Source organism: Gossypium hirsutum, chromosome A07 (assembly GCF_007990345.1).
Source record: "Gossypium hirsutum isolate 1008001.06 chromosome A07, Gossypium_hirsutum_v2.1, whole genome shotgun sequence".
Lineage (NCBI taxonomy): Eukaryota > Viridiplantae > Streptophyta > Magnoliopsida > Malvales > Malvaceae > Gossypium > Gossypium hirsutum.
This window is the reverse complement of record NC_053430.1, coordinates 9692657-9714226: the sequence shown is the minus strand read 5'-3', so window position 1 is coordinate 9714226 and position 21570 is coordinate 9692657. Positions and strand designations below refer to the sequence as shown.

At 32.0% G+C, this 21570-nt stretch overlaps 1 protein-coding gene across 2 annotated transcripts; it reads right to left on the bottom strand.

Annotated features, from left to right (window-relative positions):
- Positions 1–1923: 1923 nt before the first annotated feature.
- Positions 1924–8418, bottom strand: LOC107941448 (diacylglycerol kinase 1). Of its 2 annotated transcripts, XM_016875011.2 has the most exons (9): positions 8042–8412; positions 7462–7654; positions 6134–7349; positions 4703–5069; positions 4241–4317; positions 3513–3632; positions 3020–3184; positions 2564–2701; positions 1924–2370 (listed from the first exon to the last, which is right to left on the bottom strand). In XM_016875011.2, the coding sequence occupies exons 3-9, from the start codon at positions 7295–7297 to the stop codon at positions 2221–2223; spliced, it is 2181 nt and encodes a 726-aa protein (XP_016730500.1). In that variant the 5' UTR covers positions 7298–7349; positions 7462–7654; positions 8042–8412; the 3' UTR covers positions 1924–2220. The 2 variants fall into 2 exon arrangements, with proteins under 2 accessions (XP_016730500.1, XP_016730502.1); XM_016875013.2 differs by lacking the exon at positions 2564–2701 and having other exon boundaries at positions 6134–7654; positions 8042–8418.
- Positions 8419–21570: the final 13152 nt, after the last annotated feature.

Below are 21570 nucleotides of genomic sequence, written 5' to 3'. Positions count from 1 at the left end.
CCACAGAAGCCGAGTACATGGCTGTAACAGAGGCTGTAAAGGAGGCTATTTGGTTACAAGGTATGGCTAAAACCTTGGGGTTGGTTCAGGAGCATATTAACGTGTATTGTGATAGTCAAAGTGCTATTCATTTAGCAAAGAATCAAGTCTATCATGCACGTACAAAACATATCGACGTACGATTCCATTTTGTGCGGGAAATTATTGAAGAGGGGAAAATTTATCTTCAGAAGATCAAGACTGCAAATAATCCCGCAGATATGATGACCAAGGTGGTAACAGCAACCAAGTTCGAACATTGTTTGAACTTGATTAATATCCTGCAAGTTTAACAGTTGAAGAAGGCACTATCAAGTATTGTTGTCAAAGGCAGAAAGAATTGTGTGAAGATAAGATTATCCTAATCAAATCTTCAAGGTGGAGATTATTGGAACCCACCCATTGTTTGAAAAGTCAAAAAGGGTGGGCACCGAAAGTAGAAAGTAAAATTGGTTGGCAAGTTGGGTTAAAAGTTGGCATGGGATAATTGCAATTTTGGTCCCTAATTGTATAGGGACATTGCAAGTTGATCCTTGAACCTCAACTATAAATAGGCCTAACTATTTCTTACTTTCTTCATCCCACACTTGCCATTCTCTACTTAAGGCAATTGTTCTCTCTCCCTATTTGTAAACTTTCACTTGTATTTTTGGAGTGAAATATATTTGGTAGTGCCCGAGGACGTAGGCAAAATTTGCTGAACCTCGTTAAAATTCTAGTGTTCTTTATTTTTGTTCTGCATATTTTGCAAGTGTCATTGTAGTGATTTATTGTGCTATTAAATTACGATAGAGGGATATTCTGGCTAGGAAAGATCTGGTATGTAAGCGATCCTCGTGATCCACCTCTCTTTCCTGGGAATTGAACTTAGTGTGATTTTTCAGTACAATAATTTTATTCTTTCACACGCTTCCGCGCAACACTGAAAAACAAGTTTTAGATTTACTTGGTTCAGGTTTTATACATCCCAGCACTAGCCCTTTTGCGAGTCCTATGCTTTTGGTTAAAAAGGACGGCACTGTCAACCTGATAACCATACTTGACAAATACTCCAATCCCAACATGGATAAGCTTCTTGGTGAGCTATAGCGTACATTTATCTTCTCTAAATCCATGTCTTCTCTGACTATCACTAAATCAAAGTCTATCTTAGCGACAATAGCAAAACAGCTTTTTTAACTCATTCGGGTTAGTATGAATTCATAACCATGCCATGAATGGCCTTTTCCAACCAGAGATTCATTGGTCTTCTTGGATGTCATCCCTAACAATTGAGCAGCAAACAACATCTAAGAATTACACTCGAGCTCCTTCAACACAACCAAATTGTTAGGTTTCTTTGGTCATGTGATATGTCAAAGTTGATGAAGATAAAATTTAAATCGTCTAAAATTGGTTGATGCTATCTACCATGAGGGAGTTACACTGTTGTTTGGGGCTAACAAGATATTATCCCCGTTTTTAGCCCTTAACAGACTTGACTCGAAAAATGGCTTTCGATGGTCTCCAAAAGTTTCAGAACTATATAACGTTAACAGAACAAATACCAAGAATTGGCTCCTGCTAGTCTTCTATAATCCCTGGAACATGAGAAGATATATCACTTGACTTTAGTGTAGGTCTTCCAAAGTCGGAAAATTCTTACACTATTCTGGTGGTTGTTAATTGCCTCCATAAATATGCCCACTTCAATCCAAAGAGGGAAAATAGCTTATATTACTGTAAGAGGAAAAAAGAGCAAGTTTTTCTAAGATTCAGTACTGATCAATTGGTCCTAAAACCAGTTCAACTACCAATCCGATTCTGTCCAGCCATAGTTAAACGTATCTGCTTAAAAGTAATAATATGCAGAGGAAAACATTGAAATGTATGGATTGTACAGAATTTGTCAAACTTTAAAACCTCTCATATTCAGCAAAACGTACAAGGCATAATTTTCATCCTAAAAGATTCTATTTTTTCCAAAATTATACCCTCCCTTTATATTTGAAGGGCTTCTTCGGTATTAATGTTTTAAAAAGATTCATATACAAACACGCTCTTCAACAAGAAGCTTTGGCAAAGATAAAAAGCAGCAGAAAGATCATATATCGATATAAAAAAACACATTTTTGAGAAAAATCCAGTGCAACGAGAACCACCGACTAACAGACCAGCAAGTACCATGATAGAAGAAAACCATTAAGTCAGCCTTAATGCCATTTCTTGTAGAAGGGCTCGCTTCTGAGATGCATTAATTACATGATTTGTTTCAGCACTCTCGAGCACATCAGTTACTATGGCAGCTGCATGACCTAGCGATTCCTCGGCTGTCCTCTTCAACATGAAGGCCTGCCCAAATCATATGATTGAAAAAACAAGGAATGATAATCATCTATAGTTTCGTGCGATTTATGGTGGTTTTGATTTAGAACACGACACAGTATATGCTAGCGCTATCAAGTTGTAAGGCCATAGAGAACATGAATAGACATAAAATGCCAAGAGAGAGAGAAAGAGAGAGAAAGAGACAGAGAGAGAGAACCTGTCCATGATGCGAAATGGACAATGTACAAGGCTGCTGAGACCAAGGTTCTCCATCAATTTGAACAGGCAATGCAGCAAAGAGTTGTATCTTAATCGACCGTCCCTGTGCAAGTCTTCGAGCACGAGACAGCCCCACCTGTCATAACACAATGCAGCACGGCTCAGGCCTCAGAGACATTTCCCACAACAGAACTTTGATTGCAAACTTCTACAACTCAAATCAACAGGAGGAACCAAAAGGGGGGAAAACAAAAAACAAAAACTAAATGAAGAACTTAGAAGCACTACTCTCCAGCATGAAAGAAAATGACAGCAAGATTAGTGTTATGTTGTGACAAAGTGAAGTTCCCCAGGCATTTGCTCAATTTAGATAGAGCTTGTTTTCGTATGCCTCTAATGCCATACAAAGTTTATGTAAAGTATTAGCTTAGCCTTCATCGAGGGACTAGCTTACCTGCAGCTTTCCAAGGTGCCAAGTTCCAGATATGCTGACAACCTCTAGTATTTTATCATGCATAGACTGAGGTTCAAAATTATCATATGTCTCATCCTCATTCTGCCAAAGATCTACACCTCCCATATAGCTTCCAATGTTTGCAACAAGTACACCTTCGGCATCCTGTATAAGTTTGGAACAGAACCATAAATTTTACAGTGTAAAGAACCAATAGTTATTTCCACAATAGAACACTTTAGCATCGATGTATAAACAATTAAGAAATGAAAGAGAACTTTCTGATGGGGAAAAGAAAAAAAGATAGTCAAATAACCAAAAACAAGTCTGAAAGCATGGACTGGTAAAACCAAGCGAATTATGTGCAGCTATTGTTCCAATCGAAAACTTCTTTAAAAGGTTCAAAAATATGCAAGACTTAACTCTTACGACCAATCATCACATAATATCTATATTTTCTCAAGTGTAACTAAATAAAAGCTAGCATCCATACCTCAGGAACCTCTATTTCGACGCCATCCACCTCTACTCTAACTTGCCAAGGAAAATCTGCAAATGTCCTATCCATAATACTCCTCGCACCTTCTCTTGCATATAGCACTTTATTCATAAACTGCAGGTATATTGAGGCAGCTTCAGCAAGATGGAATTGGATAACCAAATGATATAAGACAACTAGCACATGCAAAAGTTATCAAAATAGAAATGGATCAAAATGCATCTAGTTCATGCAGATACATCCCATTGACAAGATGTTTAATTTTCATTTCTTTATATACATCACAGCTGATACATTATTCACAACCTTCTGGTTTACACCTTAAATTAGATATGTTGATCAATAAATTCAACCAAAGGTCAAGAAAAAGCCAGGGATCTGCATAAAAACTCACAAGTACTATGTTCCATCATCAATGGACAAGAGTTCTTTTGTAAGTTAAGAATTGAGTGATAAAATCTCAACATTTTAAATAGTAAAAAACATATAGAGAAAAAAAAATGTACTGATGTAGAATATATATGGCATGATTTTATTTGTATATGTATTCATATTTCTAAACCCATGAATTCATAAATACATAAACGGTGAAGATAAGTCCAAAACTATCATAACGAGATAGGCAGAAATTAAAAATCCATTTCAGTTGAAGCAATACACAATTTTCACTGTTCATCTTGCCTAGCATTTCAAAATGCAGAATGCAAAAAGATTTTAACTACCTGATTATAGAACTTCTCAGGATTCTCCTCTCTTAAGTTGTGAATATCCAAAGCAACCTTTGCATCACAACCAATCCCTGTGAAAGAATCATAATCAATGAGAAGACTACCAAGTTATAATAGGTAAATAAGGAAGGCTTTGGAAATACCAATGCACTCATCTAACCAAGATAATTGAACAAGCTAAAAACTACCCATCGGGCAGCTTTGTCACCAAATTTCACATCTGATCCAAGGTTTTAGGCACCTCAGGGTATGACGAACAGATATTAACAAATATCAGAAAGTCTAACTTGCAGCTAAGTAGAAACCCAAACAAACCAAAAAACCAGCTATTATAGAATCATATTCTGTAAGATCTAGCTCTTGCTTGCCCTCTATGAAGATTCAAATTCCAAGTTCACAACCTATACATTCAACTTAACCAGATTATCAAAGACTTAGAAGAACTAATCAGCATACCAAGATAGTTGTTCATAAATTTTGGAGATTGAAGCTGCTTCCCCTGTTGATTTAGAATAGCTACTTTCCAGCGATCAAGAATGGTCACTGCAGCATGCTCTATCTGTTGCAACACCGTGCAAAGGCCTCCTTGTCTCTCCACTGCGCCCAAACCACCTCCCCAGGACAGCACCCTGGCCATATCATTTCCAGTTCCAGCAGGGAGAATAGCAACTGGAGGCGGAGAAATGAAATTTTGCTTGTCTATTGCATTAAGAACCCATCCAACAGTACCATCTCCCCCACATACAAGTATTCTCAAGTGAGGCACTTTTCGGAATAAAAAAAGGCCCATCTCTGGGCCCTGTGTTGAACTCAATTCGAAAACCTGAGACAAGTTTCAATGAAAAAACCACTCAAAAATAGAAAATTGGAAAACCAACAAAAAATAGTGACCAATTTTAATGAGAAACCCTCACAAACAACAAACTGGAAACTATTGACAAATATAGAAGTCAGGAACAAAAGCTAAAATCAAAATCAGCTAAAACATAAAAAGCCAGTCCAAGTGGACCAATTTAAGTATAAGTGTAAAAGGTTATTAGTTTCTTAAGACACTCAAAAGTCTGCCTTTTAACTTACAAAAATTAGGAGGAACCCACTCCTGGCCAAGTGGTAGTGTGTGGAGGTACAGTTTCAGCTTTCTCGGTTTTCTTAAGCTGATATCTGAAGTACCGAACATGAACTCTAGCATGATATAGCAAAAATTTAGAAAATTATTAGGCCACCTTGAGAGGCTGTTTTGGCTACTCTTCCACCTCAAGTGCATATTCTAGTGGTTTTTTTAACAGGCAAATAACCAGAAACAGATGGATGACTCTGAATTTTAACTATTTTCATCAATATATTATTAAAATATTCTATTTTATCCAATGTTTTGGTAGCAGACAGGTGGTCAAACCAGTCAGGCCGTCAGTTCCCAGTCCGACAGTTCAAATTAAGTAAAATATTTAAAATATAAATAAAAATTATAAAACCCAGTTCAATTGGTTCAACCGGTCTTTTCGCCCAATTACCGGTTCATACTAGTTCACAGGTCAACCAGTTTTTGGCCTAGCTACAGACCAGTGCACCGGTCGGTTCTTGGCCCAACCAGTCCAATCGACCAATCCAGTCTGGTTTCAACAATCTTGATTTTATCAAAGCTTAGCTTGCACATCATCTTTATCATCTGCTAGGATGCTAATTACTTTTCAAGCTAAGATCACATATAAGTCATAACAGTTCCAAGACCATGGAGGTAAAAAATTAATCTAAGCAGTTTTGGGACTAAAAAATGTCAAGAAAGTGGGAGTTTTCATTTATTTTTGGCAGAGTTAATCCTAAACAACTACCCACCACCAATAAATAAGTGAAATAGAAAAAGAGAACTTCATGGCTAAACAATCAAACCTGAACAGGGTTCAAAAGAAGGTTTAAACGCAGCTTGAGGGAACATCCACGCTGCGCACCACTCTTCTTGTTGACGAAAACTAGTAATGGTTTTGCATCTGGTGGCAGGTCAATCAGCTCATATTTTTGCTTCAATGCTTGAGACTCGTCTTTCTGATTAATCGATTCACTTCTTTTAAAACTAAGCTTTTTTTCCATGTTCTTATCAATGCCACCATTTTGGCGTGGGGTTCCTACGTTTATTCCACCATTGCAGTTCTCTTCTATTGCATGAGAACCATTTACATTTTCTGCTGTATCAGCGGTACTCTCTGTGGATATGTCACAGAAGTTACCGTTACTGCATGCATCAAAAGATGTTTCACTATTATGCTGGTGCTTCTTACTCTGACTCCTAATGGTTGCCCGTACTGAAGAAGCAAGCTCATTTGCACCATGTGTGATAGAGCTAAGAAATCCAGAATTAGGGCTCAACTCCTTAACATAAAGAGGTGAGAGAATCAGCCTTCTAAATTGCCCTAAATCACAAATATTACCAGTTTCATTAGACATACTACTATGACAGTCCACATGTAGGAGACGTTGGCACCACAAGCAACACCATATAGGAGATCCACCAAGAAAATACCCGCTACATGGCTCTTCACAATAGCTACAGAAGGAAGCTTCATCAGGTTGATCAGTAAGCTCTGCCCATCGAACTGCCCACTGGTGCATCACATGATCAAAGCCGATCATAGATACACACTTGCAATCCTTGTGTGCACTAGTAGAGCAGCTCAAGTGAGCTACTGTACCACAGATGCTACAACGGTGAATGAAACTATCCGAAGATATCATAGGCCCTAGGGTTTGAGAGGGTGACATTGGCTTTAAACAAGCACAGCAATTTAAATTCTTAGCACGGGATACAGATTCCAGCTCCCAAGTATGAGGAGCCACAGGAACCTTATGCTTGGTCTTGGGGATTTTCTTAGACCTAGCTACAGCTTTCATCCAACTTAAGTTAATGTTTCTTCTCCACTGGAAAGCTGTATAAACTATAGTCAAAATACCAACTAGGCCAGCGATAACACAAGATAAAATGAAGAATCGTGAATCGGCTGCCATTTCAGCTGGATTCTTGTCCATCCAACTGGGAAGCAACATATGTTCTTCATCCATTCGTCAAACTTATATTATAGCATTCTAATGTACCCAACAAACACCACACCACCTAATCACCAAATGTAAATAAAAGAATTGTAAGAAATCCGTACAGAAAAAAGAGCTAGCTATACATTATCTATAAATAAAATCTAGTTTTTTAATCTCATCGACATCCATACTTCTTACGCCATCTCATTAGGTTCACTTCTTGTCACACAGCAATTCTCCAAGCCCCCTTTCCTCCTTAGTATAAAAAGCCTATATATAGAGAAAAACTGCTAAACCAAGTCACTAATTTTAGCAACCAATTGATTAAAAAAACTCCAGTGCCTTGATCAGAGCCAAGAAGGAAAATAAATAAACAAACAATACCTGCAAAAATAAAAAGACCAATAAATTCCTAGAACAAATGACTTGTAATGCATAAAATCAAAAAGGACATCAAATTGAATTCGACAATATATATATATAGAATATGAAACATAAAAACAACGGGAAAAAATCAATTAAATGATCTCGTGATGTATGCAATGCACTGTTGGGCTACCGAGACCAACATGGTAAAATTAAAAGAACTAAAACTTATAATTATATTTAAGATCACGAAGAAAATAAAGGAAACTGCAGAGTAAAGTAAGCTGGAAAGTTTGTTTTTTTGTCTTATTAAGCAAACAAACAACGAATCAATGATAATTTTACCAAACCAAACATGAATTAATAAGAAATGAATTATTCGGAAAAAGGAAAATTGACACTTACAAGAAACGCCAACTGCGAGAGAGAAAGAGAAAGAGGAGGAAGAAGAAGAAGAAGATCTATGAAATCACAGAGAGAAAACCCTAGAGCCAAGGAATGATCTGTGTGGAAAAATCGAGAACCCAAAAGCAAGAATTAAAATTAAAATTAAAAACAAAAAAGCAAATTTCAAGCTTTCAAAGATTCGACCGCTTACAAAAAGCGAAATCAAAATAATAAAAAAAATTAAATAATTTTGAATTATTTTGTTTCAATTTTGGATGAATATTTTATATATAAATAAAGATCGAAAGTTTGGAGCGAAGAAGGAAAAAAGGGCGGGGAGCGCGTGTGAAATGCGTGTGCAAAGTGGTAGTGAAGGTCTGTAGATTCTGAATCTTCGGAGAAAGGATGATAGTTGTTTAAATATAATGAGAATTAATACACTTATAAATTCTATTCGAATAAAGATTCTATTTTATATAAAAACAATAGTTAGTACAACTTATTTGGTTAAATTTGAAATATATGTCATTTTTATAAAATAAAAAAGAGGGTTTGAAGCTGATTTTTTTTATATTTAAGAAAATAAGTCAATTTTAGAGAAAAATAAAAAACGTACATATTTCCAGTCAATGATAATTTTTCTCAACGATCTATTTTCTAACAGCTAAAGACGACTAGTTTATTTGCTCTATAAATTATTTTCATCATTTTGCATTTAAATCACATTCTTCTAATTCTCCCAAATTTTTAGTTCTCAAATTTTCATTTAATTTCTCTCAAAATCTTCTTTTAACTTTATATTTCGTAATTTCTTTCTTTTTAATTGATTTTTACAATGATAATTTTTCTTATTCGTTTAGATAAGAAGTACATATCCAACGTCCAATTACAAATGGTAATAAAATATTATTAAATAATTTTAATTAAGTTCATTATTTTGTTAACATTATTCATGTTATAATTTTTTTATGTTTATATAATCAGGCCAAATATCAAATTTCAGATATGTACACACAATTTAACTGTGAGGGTACTGCGTGTTATTGAACAACACTTGCAAGAGGTAGGATTCTTGCATGTATCTCGTATGCTCGAGGGGACTAATTTGGATCCCACACTTTTCAGTGCTTTGATGGAAAAATAAAAACCTAAGACACATACATTCCATTTTCCATGTGTTGAGTGTACAATTACACTTGAGGATGTAGTTTTACAACTCAGTTTTCTGGTAGATGGGTCAGTTGTTACAAGAGCAGTGGTCGTTGACAATTGGAGCGCAATTTTGCGAGCAACTATTAGGCAAGATGTCGAACATGTTTTTTGGTGCCAGATGGAGATGAAATGGTTGGAAGAAATTTTCAATTATATAGACAACTCTGCAAATGTCGTTGAAAGAGAATAATACACCCGAGCATTCATCCTTAGGCTAATCAGGGATCTTCGAATGCCCGATAAATCTCAAAATCTGGTACATTTAAGGTGACTACTACAACTTGTCAACTTGAAAGAAGAGGAGTGACTCAGTTGCGGATCAACTGTGTTGGCCACATTATACTAAGAGATTGTCGAGCGACGCTGTACACCCCTTAACCCTAAACCGTCGCCGGATCAGGGTTACGGAGTATTATCGAACATATTGGACAACTTAGAAATAATTCATAAATAAATAACATTCATAGCATAGTTTAACTTTTAAGTCTTTATAATAGACCCTCGAGGCCCAAAATACGTATTAGGAGTGGAACGGATTTTTTTTTTTTAAATTTCGGCAGCACTAAAGCCCCTGCAAGTTCAAACAAAAAACAACCAATACCATATATATATACTATATAAACTTTTATGCCATTTCATTAGTATAAACATTAGAATACTAAATACCATTTTTTTTACAAAAAAAGTCTTGTAACATTCTAATGTGATCAAAATAACACCTATGTACATGCCACTTTTAATTCAAAACATGGAACCTACTTATAAAGCTCTTAAGGATGTGATGAGATGAGAGATATTCTAGCCGACTCTACCTCTTCAAGTCTAACTGTACCTACGCGTTAAGCCGGTGAAGACTTAGTAAGCACTACAAGAATAAATAGGCAAATAAATCCTATTAAAATATTATAATTCCATTTGATCAATATATATTTATATGCATATAAGTTTCTTTAGTTGTATCTTATATTAACAAAATTTAATTTATTATTATATAAGTTATAAAACTTACCTTAGTACATTGATAAGTTCACAACTTATAACTTTAGCCCAAAGTAGACTTTATAGAACACACTGGATATACAGAACAAATACAGAAGTGCATTATTATGCACAAACGAATAGAGAGCACTAAAGTGCTATACAGAGAGCAGAGATGTGCTAAACAGAGAGCACTTAACGTGCTAATAATAGAACGGAGAGCACTAATATGCTAATAATCAGAGAGAGCGCTAGAGTTCCTTAATGGCATGCCACTAATATCCTAGTAGTTCTAACCTCATCTACTTGGACATTAAAACTGAATTTCATACATTTAAATACTTTACATAAATATCTCGAAGAAGATTTCTCATTTCTTCATCATTACAATTTAGTGCATATTACACAATTCACAAATCTCACATCTTTTTCACACATATACTTTTGTCACAACATTATTACTTAATGTTCAAACAATATAACTTCTTATATTCTCCAATTATAATTTTCTTTTCAAATTTCATAATTTCATAATCTATTATTATTATTTATTTACTTATAAATTTAAATATATACATATATATTACATTTTTATTTCTAAATAATTCTATACTACAATATAAGCATCTAAATAAAATTAATTTAAAAAAAAATCTTGTAGTACTTACAACAAAAAGATTGAGATGATGTCCTCCTTCACTCCTTAGCCTTCTCTTTTCCTTTTTCTTCAATTAGGTCCTCTCATTTCTCTTCTTTCTCTTCAATTTCATATAAAACATATAATATTTATATGTTAGAGAAAAATAATTAAATGATTTTCCTATGCTATTAAAAAAAATAAACATATATGATATAATAAATTCATCATTTCTTACGTTAACTTACATTTCAATTTATTCCATAACTAAAATTATTTCCATTTCTATTACAATCTATACTTTATTTTTATTTAAATTCTAGTTATAACTTAGTTTAACTCCTAAATTTTCACTAATAAACCCTAATTTCAAACTTCTTATAATTTACTCCTTATTGCAATCTATTTCACAATTCAAACTCTTTTCTCAATTCTAATTTGAATTTTTCATAAGTTCAATCTCTAATTTATCCATAAATTCAACATAAACTATATAAAAAAATCTACTAACTCTCAAAATTTCAACATATACCTAATAGTATTTTGTTCTAGGATCATAAAAACTCAATAATTACAAGAAAATGAATTAAATTAACTTACCAAATTGAATTTAAACCCTTAAAATCCCAAATTTTCTTTTTCTTTTTCTTTCTCCCTTTTTCTCTATTTCGTCCCTGCTATTCTGTTTTGTTTCTTCTTTTTATTCTGTTACTTTACTTTACTTTATGTTTTATATATTATATATTAACACTTAAATATTAAGTTAATATAATATATAATATATATTTTATATCAAAAATATTTTGGATTTTTTTTTCTTTTAACGTTAAACCGCCTCATTTTATAATAATGGCATATTTACTATTTAGTCCTTTTTATTTTCTTTAATCTGTAATTAAACTTTCACACTTATTTCAATCTAATCCTTTTTCCTAATTACTTCTAATTAAGTCGAATTCACCTAATCAAAACCTAATTAGACACACAACTAACTTCGTAAATATTTATAATAAATATTTACGAATCCGATTTATCTGAACGGAGTCCCGAGAATGCATTTTTTTCTTTCTTTTCTCTTTTTATCAATTTAACTATATAATCAATAAAATTTTCCTATCAAAATTGTCATGCAGTATTCCTATCGTAATATAGACTACGCCACAATATTAAAATAAATTTTCTTTCTAGATCGGATTTGTGGTCACGAAACCACTATTCTGATTTTACTGAAAATGGGCCATTACAGAAGCAACCACAAAAAATTAAAATCGGTGGTTGCATATTCCTTTTGCAGTCATGGGCATGGTACCGGCTTCCATATTTACGTTCCCAAGTAAACGCCTCTTATTCTTTCTCACTCGTGATAAGGTAAAATTCATCTGATAACATAGTTATCATTATATTTTTTTTATTATTGTATTTTTAAAATAACATATTATTTGAATAGGTGAAATAATGAGGCGAGTTATGTTGGTAAAACAGACGAGCTCAAAGATATTCAGCTATTGTTAGATCAACAATCGGAAGCCAAAGTTAGTTTTTAAAATTTTAAATTATATAATATTTACGTAAGGATTTAAAATTTAGTATTAGGTAGATAATAAAATTTATAATTTTCTATTATAGTCTGAATAAATGTCATACTGATTCGAGAATTTAAGAATGCATCTAGGCCAATCATTATATGTGGCACGTGAAAGTGCCATTAATAGTTTTCGTGACGGTGGAGATGAACGAATCCGATCAAGTGATGCACCAATTTAGGTTTAGGCAAAGTATTTCGTTGTAACTTCAGGACATCAAAGAATTGCACAGGATCAACTTGCGATAGAGAATCAATGAAGATTGAGTGAAATTCCATGAGAAATATATCTACATTTAGGAACATAGGTATGATTTCATACCTATGTGAACCAATTCTCACACTAGAATTGACAACCTCTCTGAAGTACATGACATGGTTTAGACATCACAATAAGTCAAATCTATTGCTGAAGGAGGAAAGGACTAGGCAAAATCGTCTTAGGAGGCCAATAAGATCTCGCATGAATCCTAGGTTGGGAGTACATGCCTCGATGAAGTCATCATCAGCTCCAAACCCACAAGTGCCACCGGTGGCTGCACCACATCTTGGTCAGTATGGTTCATATTATTCTAGTGCTTTCACTAACTCATTTTTTTTTATACATAAGCACCACATTATGCACCACTGTACCATATATCAACACCTTCTGCATGTGTATTTTTTTCACCACCTCCATCCCCAGCACCATATGAAGTGCCAATGCCAACAACAACATTGACGTATCCGCCATCTCTGATAATTCCAACATTTTATCCTCAACCGGGTTATGCGACACCATACACTTATCCGTCGCTAGTGTCACAAACACCTTCGATGTCATTGTTCTACCAATGTGGCTCATCTTTACAACCACTTGTTACTCGAAGGGACGATATACAATGATAACCTAAGACGAAACGATACTCAAATACGAATGAACTAGAAGAAACTTAAGATATATTAAAATATATGTATAGAAATAATTAAAAAAAAGTAATATTACATTAATTTTAAGCTCATATTTACATGTAACAAATATAAAATATAAGTCATATAAATCAAAATGTACTTAAATACTATCCCATGTTTAATAACCAATTAAAAATCATACTTCTATATACTTTAAAATATATTTTTATCAAAATAAATACATATAATTTAATTAATTTGACTAAAACGAAAATCAAACATATATAATAGTATTAATAATTAAAATCCTATAGAAGTGATTCAATTGAATGCATTTGAAATTAAACCTAGATCTTGAAGCCCTTTAATATGAAACATAATTTTTATAAAAACCTTCAAAAAGAAAAAAGTTATTTTTTCACTTTGTAAATCCGAATAATCGGAAAATTCAAATCCTGACCAGAAAAGTTGAAATTTTCAGACTTTGATGAGCTTTTTTATCTAAAAAAATTCTTCTCCTCACTAGCGGGGAGCGCGTGTGAAGTGCGTGTGTAAAGTGGCAGCGAAGATGTGAAGATTCTGAATCTTCGAGAAAAGATGACACGTTGCTTATAAGCCAGTATTGGTGGTACAATTATGGGTCCCACTCCTCCTCATAAATTAACTTGAACTTATCTAAAGAGGTTTAATTATGCTCCAGTCCCTATACTCTTAAATACATTCTTTTGCTTTTATTTATAGAAATATAATACCTCTACTTTTCTAATTTGAAATTTAAGTTTAATTTATATTAACATTGTTATACCATGATATTATTGAGTCTGTTGGCAAGCACTAATACCTAACTTAATACAATCCGGGATTACCTTACAAGCTAGTCAAGAGGAGAATAACCTTGTAGACTAAGGGCCCTTATGAGTATACATCATCATGAATGGGGCCTTACTTAAAAATTGACAGGATTTAGATAAAATATAAATTTAAAAAATTAGTTTGGACAAAAAATAAAATTTGTTTTCAAAATAGGTTAGGCATCGAGTAAGTTTTTTACCCGGACCTGACCCGAATTTGAAAAAAAAACTATTATTGTGTTTTGTTGTTGTTTTGTTGTCATCACGCTGTTATATTGTTACTATATTATTGTTGTTTGGATATTGTATAATTATAGTTTTATTGTTAATTTACTATTATTTTAGAGACATTTACTTGTTAAATTACACATATTTTAATGTTATTTAAGTATAAATATTTTTTTAGTTTATTTTCAATTTGTTGGGAAACATTTGTTTTAATATTTTAGCGTCTTTAATGAATTATATTTTTTAAATTTATTTTTATATAAAAATAATATTATAAAAAATATAATACGGGCAAGTCGAGTCGAGTTTAAATTTAGCATTTTTATTCAGACTGGACTTGGACAAAATTCCAGACCCATTTTTCGAGTTGAACTCAGATCTAAAAAACAGGCCTAAAATTTTGTTGAGGTCCAACTTGAATCCGGCTCAACCCATTATCACCTCTAAATCATCTCTTTTATCGCATCTCCATTATTTTCAATCTAATATTATTTATTTTTTTCCATTAATTCTCCCGTTGACTTAAACAAGAACAAGGTTTGGTATTCCATAATTTACCTGTCTCAAATGACTAAAACAATAGGAATCATTTGCAGAAAAAAAGAAGAAGAAGAAGAAGAAGCAAAATCCAAAGCTCAAGTCCCCCCTAAGCTTTTTCATGTTGTCTTTTTGGATTTCATCTCTCTCTCTTGTTTTTAGTTTTTCTCTACATTATTTTTGAAGTTTCATAACTCTCATTTTATTTTTGAGGATTCCTCTTTATCTTTGGAGTTTCTTGAGCTTGTATCCATTTTTTGAAATTGTTAAAGGTCCCTTTGTATTTGGGTATTTTTAACTATCAACCCATTTAATCTCCATTGTTAGATTTCTTGATTGTTTCTACAAGCTCCCTATATTTTTTGAGTTTCTCTAAACTTTCCCAATATATTTCAACTCCATTTTTGATATAGTAACAAATTTAGTTTTAAATCTTTTTCATCTTTTATCAAATTGGTCATTAACTTTTTAATAAAAATTGATTCTCAACCTTTTTAAAAAGAGTCAAATTTTACTATTAACCTTTCAAAAAGGGTTGAACTGCTATTTATTAATGAAAACACTTACCAAAGCATTAAATTTTTAGATATGACAATCACATATATATCATGCTATTTTTTTTAAAATTTTTATAAACTTTTTATTTTATTTTTTGAATATTGTTATAACTTTTAAATTATTTGTTAACGTAGAATAAAAGACACACAATATCACGTTAGCATGAAATACACGTAGGTTACACATGGGTTGCCACATAAACATCATTAAAAAATTAATGTTTTAGTCAGTATTTTCGTTAAAAAATGATTTGATTTTTTTGAAAGGTTATTAGTTAAATTTAATTAAAAAAAGAATAATGGCCAATATAAAAAAATATGTAAACATTAAATTCTAAATTTATTGCCTAAAATATTTGATGCTTCCTTAATATTAAAATACTTTTAAAAAAATAGTGTTTTTTTCAATATAGAAGTCTTCATTGATTGAAGAATGTGAAATACTTTACAAGCCCAAACAAAGCTAACAAAATACAAAGAGAAAGCCCAAAGGCTTTGAATGGGCCAGAGTCCAGTCTCAACAAACTCAAAGCCACCAAAAAAAAAAACCCTAGCCCTAGCCATCGACTTATGTGAATTAATCGGGCATTTTCTATATTAACATTTAGAAATAATTATAATATTTTATTTAAAATTATTAATTAAAAAGTTTAAATAAAATAAAATTTGTGATAAATATATATTTAAAAATAGGATAAATTATATTTATTATCTTTAAACTTTGGTCAAGATTACATTTCAACCGTCTAACTTTTAAAACTTACATAGTAGCCATTAACACTATCAAATTATTACATTTTTTTCTCCGGTTAAAATGATGACATGACAAGCTAATTTAAAGGGCTAATAACCAATTTGGTCCTAAAATATAAACAAAATATTATTTTGATATTTTTAATTATTTTCTTAATAATTATTCTAAAATAAATTTTTTAAAATATTAAAAATAAATTCAAATTACTAAAACTATAAAATGTATTACAACACTGAATTAGAAAGATAAGTCTTTTTTTTTAATTGGTCTTTTACGCCCTCTTTTTTTTTAAATTAGGGAAATGGACCGTTTTTGGAGAGAGTGTGTGAAAGGGCATCCAGTTCGGCGTGTTTCCTTCAACAGTCGTTTTCCTAACAACTCTTTAAATGTTGGCAACAGTATAATTTTTAAAAGGGCCCAACGGTAATTTTCTCTTATAAATACCAAACTATTTTTAATTTTTTTTACTCAAATCCTACTCTCTTAATTCTCTGAACTCTCTTAACTCTCTCAATTTTCTCAATTTTTGTTTGAAATTTTGCTATATACTTGTTTAAAAATGCTATAGTTTTATTTAATTATTTAGTATATTCATTTTGATTAATTTCTCACAAATGACAAACTCTCTGATTTGTTTTGACGATAAGCACATTTTTGCCACTCAAGTGATAATGGTAAGAAGAAATTTCAAATTTTATTATTTTCAATTAAGTTAAATAAAATATTTTAAAAAAATAATTATTTTATTTTGTTGATATAAATAGGCGGATAATTTTGTTTTGGAGGGGTTCATACATAATTTGTTAAAGAGCCTAGACATCGAAATTCTTGGTTACTTGCAAGACGCGGGATTCTTGCACGCGTCTTGTATGCTCGGGGGTTGCAAACTCGATCCTACACTCATCAGCGTGTTGGTGGAAACATAGAGGCTTGAGACACACACTTTTCATCTTCTATGCGGTGAATGTACAATCACGCTCGAGGATGTAGCTTTACAACTCGGATTACCTGTGGATGAGTAAGTCGTTACAGGATCAACGTCGTTCTCGATAAAGAGGACCTTTGCAAGGTATTTTTGGGGAATGTGTCGAACAAGTTTTAAGGTGCCCGAATAGATATGAAATGGTTGGAGAACAATTTCAAAGAACTTCCTAAAGACGCCCCAACATCGTCAAAGAACAATATGCCAGAGCATTCATCCTAAAGTTAATTAGGGGCACTCTATATTGGAAAAAAATCCAGTTTGAAAAACGGTTTTCTTGCACAGCGGAAAATGAAAATTTTGAAAATTGACCCAATTTGTGATATTTATAGCAATAAACCTTAGACCAAAATCATAGTTTTATTTTTGGATAAGCGAATCCTTGATGTTTTCCGGCTTTTAGCCAAACGATCTTCTTCGCTATTCTCATATCACGGATTGCTTCGAGTGTAGGCTTGAACCAATTGAATCAAAACACAAAACTAGAAAAAGTTTTTCTTTTGGGGTGAAAACCAAAATTCTCTCTTCTATAACAGAAACCGGTAAAATTGTTATTCTGTAAAATATATTTATAAGTTGAGAATAAATTCTCTTTACTTTTTAGCAGAATAACAATCTCTCAAATGTTGTGTAAATAGCTCTATCGATGCCATCTATTTATAGGAGGAGAAAGTAGAATTTTTGTTAAGTTATAGTGGTGATCAATGTTTCGATTATATTATATAGCCAGTTTGCATGTCATCATTATCAATTTATTTCAGTATCAATTCACACACACATATAAATATATAGCCAATACCACATAACATAGTTCAAAAAAATTTCATATCACATATCATACATCAATCAAGTCTTGCTACTTTCTATCTTATTCAATTCAGTCCACTGTTTCGATATTCAATATCAATCACAACAAATTAGTTCATACAACCACTATATACTCACCACGATACTAAATCATGCAATTAACATGAATATGCAAATCTTGAATCATAAAAGTACAAACCGAATCCTCGTATCACTCATTTACGACTCTCGCTTTTTCTTTCCCTCTCAACAACTCGATATCAGTTTTAGCTACATATGATAATACAAAAAAATATACAATATCAATTTTTATCCAATTCATTTTCAAATAAAAAGCCAAACTTATTTTATATTTTATTCAATTTAGTCTCTATACTCAGTATAAACATATCTTTCGATATTTAGCATCGGATCAAAATCCAATTTCACATTCTTTCATTAGGAACCCTATTGTAACAACCCAAAATTTACGGATATCGAAAATTTAAATTTTTGGGTCATAATTTCCACAAAATGAATTCATAAATATTTACTAGAAATATTTATGAAGTTAGTAGTGTGGTTAATTAGATTTTGGACAAGTGAATTAGCTTGAATTAAGGCTAAGTTAGTGAAAGGACTAGATTGAATATAGGGTAAAAGTTTAATTATAAACTATAGAAAAGTCAAGGGACTAAATTAGCAAATAAGCCTTATGTGACAAGTGTGTGGTATGTATAAGTACTTTGCATTACTTTGATTGGTACAAATGTATGTATAAATAAGTATTTACTTATTATTTAAGAAATAATAATTATAATTTAAAATATAATAATATAATAGTTATAATAAATAAAAGAAATAAAAATATAAAGAAAAAGGAAAAAAGAAGGGCACGAATAGCAGGGAAAGAAAGAAGAAAAAAAGGGAAAGAAAATGAAAATGAAAATTTAGGGTTTTGGAGTTTCAAGTTTAATTGGTAAGTCAATTTGATCCATTTTCTTGTAATTTTGGTGTCTATGGAATCCTAGGAAGAAATACTACTTGAGTTATGTTGAAATTTAGAAAGTTAATGAATTTTTAGATGTTAATTAAGTTGTATAAATTGATAATTATTGGTTTAATCGATAGAAATTCAAGTTAAAAGTGGAAAAATGATTGATTTGTAAAGATAGATAAAAGTTTTGTTATAGTAGGGATTAAATTGTTTAAATTGTAGAATTGATGTTTTATATTGAATATTAAGAGTTGAAACTTGTTAAAAGTAGGTATAAAATGAAATTTATAAGGTTATTTGAAGAAAAAGAATGGTTATGGTGGTAGGACCTAATTGGAAATATAGTAAAAGTTACATGGAAATTAAAGAGTGTGTTATTAAATAATAAATATTGATAATTTTAAATGTTAAATTTTATGTTGCCAACGTAACACCGGAAACATCATTGAAAAAGGGAAAGGAGAAAGTGAACGAGGATATCGAATAAACCCGAGAATTTCGGTTTTTATTTTTATAAACTATGCTTAATAATTTAATAAATGTAACTGTTATTTCTTTTTAATTGATTAGTATGTATGATAAATACTGTGATAAAAAATTGTTACTATTTCTGTATAAAAATGAAATGATTTGAATACCCTATTAACAGTGTCGGGCTAGATGGATATACTTGGCATGCCATAGGATTGGAAGTGTTCAGGGATATTCCGACTGTGTGTCGATGAGACACTATATGTGTCAACTACTGTTACTATTCTGGATTCGTTCCGAAGAGGTACTCTGTACTCGACTATTACTGTTAATGTTACCCTTATGGTGTATTCTGGCTTCGACCGATGAAACACTGTATGATATCCCGGTGTGTGGGTTGGATCCGTGTATCTGTTCAGGTCCGAGTTATGTTAATAGGGGTAAATGAAAGTACTGAAGACAAATACTGACTGCTATTGATTATGTGACTGTGACTGTTCTATGATCATTAAAAGGTATCGAATGATATGAAATATATATAAAGAATTGTTTAATTACATTTAAGAGCTATAAGATGAAGACCAGACATTAAGCTATTAAGATTATGAAAATAAACGTTTTGAGTTACAATACAAATATACGACTTATTATTGTTCTAAGTATTAGTTTATAGAAATACCACTGAGTGTATACTCAGCGTACAGTTTATTTTCCGTGCGCAGGATTAGGTACAAAAGAAAGTTAAGGACTCAGCATCCAAGCCAATCCCGGACTCAAAGTGGTGAATACTTTTCTTTTGGTAAAATGGCATGTATCTAGGTTGTTAAGGTGTTATTTTGTACATGATAGTGAATGAATGAATATTTGTTAAGTTTGAATGGCATAACGAATGATATTTGATTTAAGAACTATTAGTAAATGTTTGGGCATGAATTAGATGTGTTTAGCATGTGAAAATAGCTTAAAAATGGTCAAAAATCATGTTTTCACATGGCCAAGTCACATAGGCGTGTGCTCAGGCCGTGTGGCTCTCTGTTTATGTCACACGGGCTGTTCCCACGGTCGTGTGTGCAAGTCAGATCTGCCCACGGCCTGGCCCCACAGCCATGGGAACCCCACGGGTAGGCCACACGGCCATGTTCCAAGCTACACGGGTGTGTGCCTCTATCTTCAAGGAAAAATTTCCAAAGTTGCCAGTTTAGTCCTGAACTACTTCTAAAACATGTATTGGGCCCCATAGGCCCATATTAGGGACTTAATGATGAAATTTGAAAAGAATTGATCTGGAATGTAAAATTTATGACTCGGTTTTGTATAAATGATAGTGTGTAAGTCTAGTAATGCCTCGTAACCCTATTCCGGTGACAGTTTAGGATTAGAAGGTGTTACACCTATACTTTTTATTCCTAGCATAGTTTCATGAAAGATTTATGCAATTTGGTCCCTAATTTTACAAAGTTATCTATCAAGCTTATTAAGCTTTACAATTTAGTCCTTATCATAATTTAAACTTAATTTCTATCAATTTCAAGCTTAATTCATCAATATCTCAACAATGAAAACTATCTATAAAGTCAACAATTGAACAAATTGATATATGGGTTAACTAAATCAAGATCCCATGCTTCAATTTCTATAAAAATCAAAGAAAAATAGCTTAAAAACTTACTTGAATTTTTGACCGATTATTTAAGGGAATTCGAAGGATTCTTCTTTCTTTTAGAAATGGTGAACTGTGGTGACCTTGGGAAGATGATGATTCTTTCATCTTTCTACTATCTATTAGCATATATTGTATGATTAATGGTTAATTAACCTTAATTAATTATAATTAGTCTTTAATTAATTTATTATTAATCACTAAATTAATTTAGGTGAAACTAATCATCACACTCCACTAAGATCTATTTATACTTGGTTAAATATCCATTTTGGTCCTTTTGATAATTGTTATATAGATTCCCAAATATTTTATTTATTAAAACTTTATAGCGATTGGACTTTTACAATTTAGTCCCTAAATTTTAATGAACTAATTTCTCGGTTAAATTATTTAATTGAAGTTTAATATATTTTATATTAAC

What these genes read in the sequence shown, in the direction of transcription:
- LOC107941448 (XM_016875011.2), bottom strand. Translation starts at nt 7,297, where the DNA reads ATGGATGAAGAACATATGTTGCTTCCCAGTTGGATGGACAAGAATCCA. An exon ending in ATTTATGAACAACTATCTTG is followed by an intron (nt 4,318 to 4,702) that starts GTATGCTGATTA and finishes ATTCTTTCACAG; the next exon opens with GGATTGGTTGTGATGCAAAG. An exon ending in CCATTTCGCATCATGGACAG is followed by an intron (nt 2,371 to 2,563) that starts GTTCTCTCTCTC and finishes TGATTTGGGCAG; the next exon opens with GCCTTCATGTTGAAGAGGAC.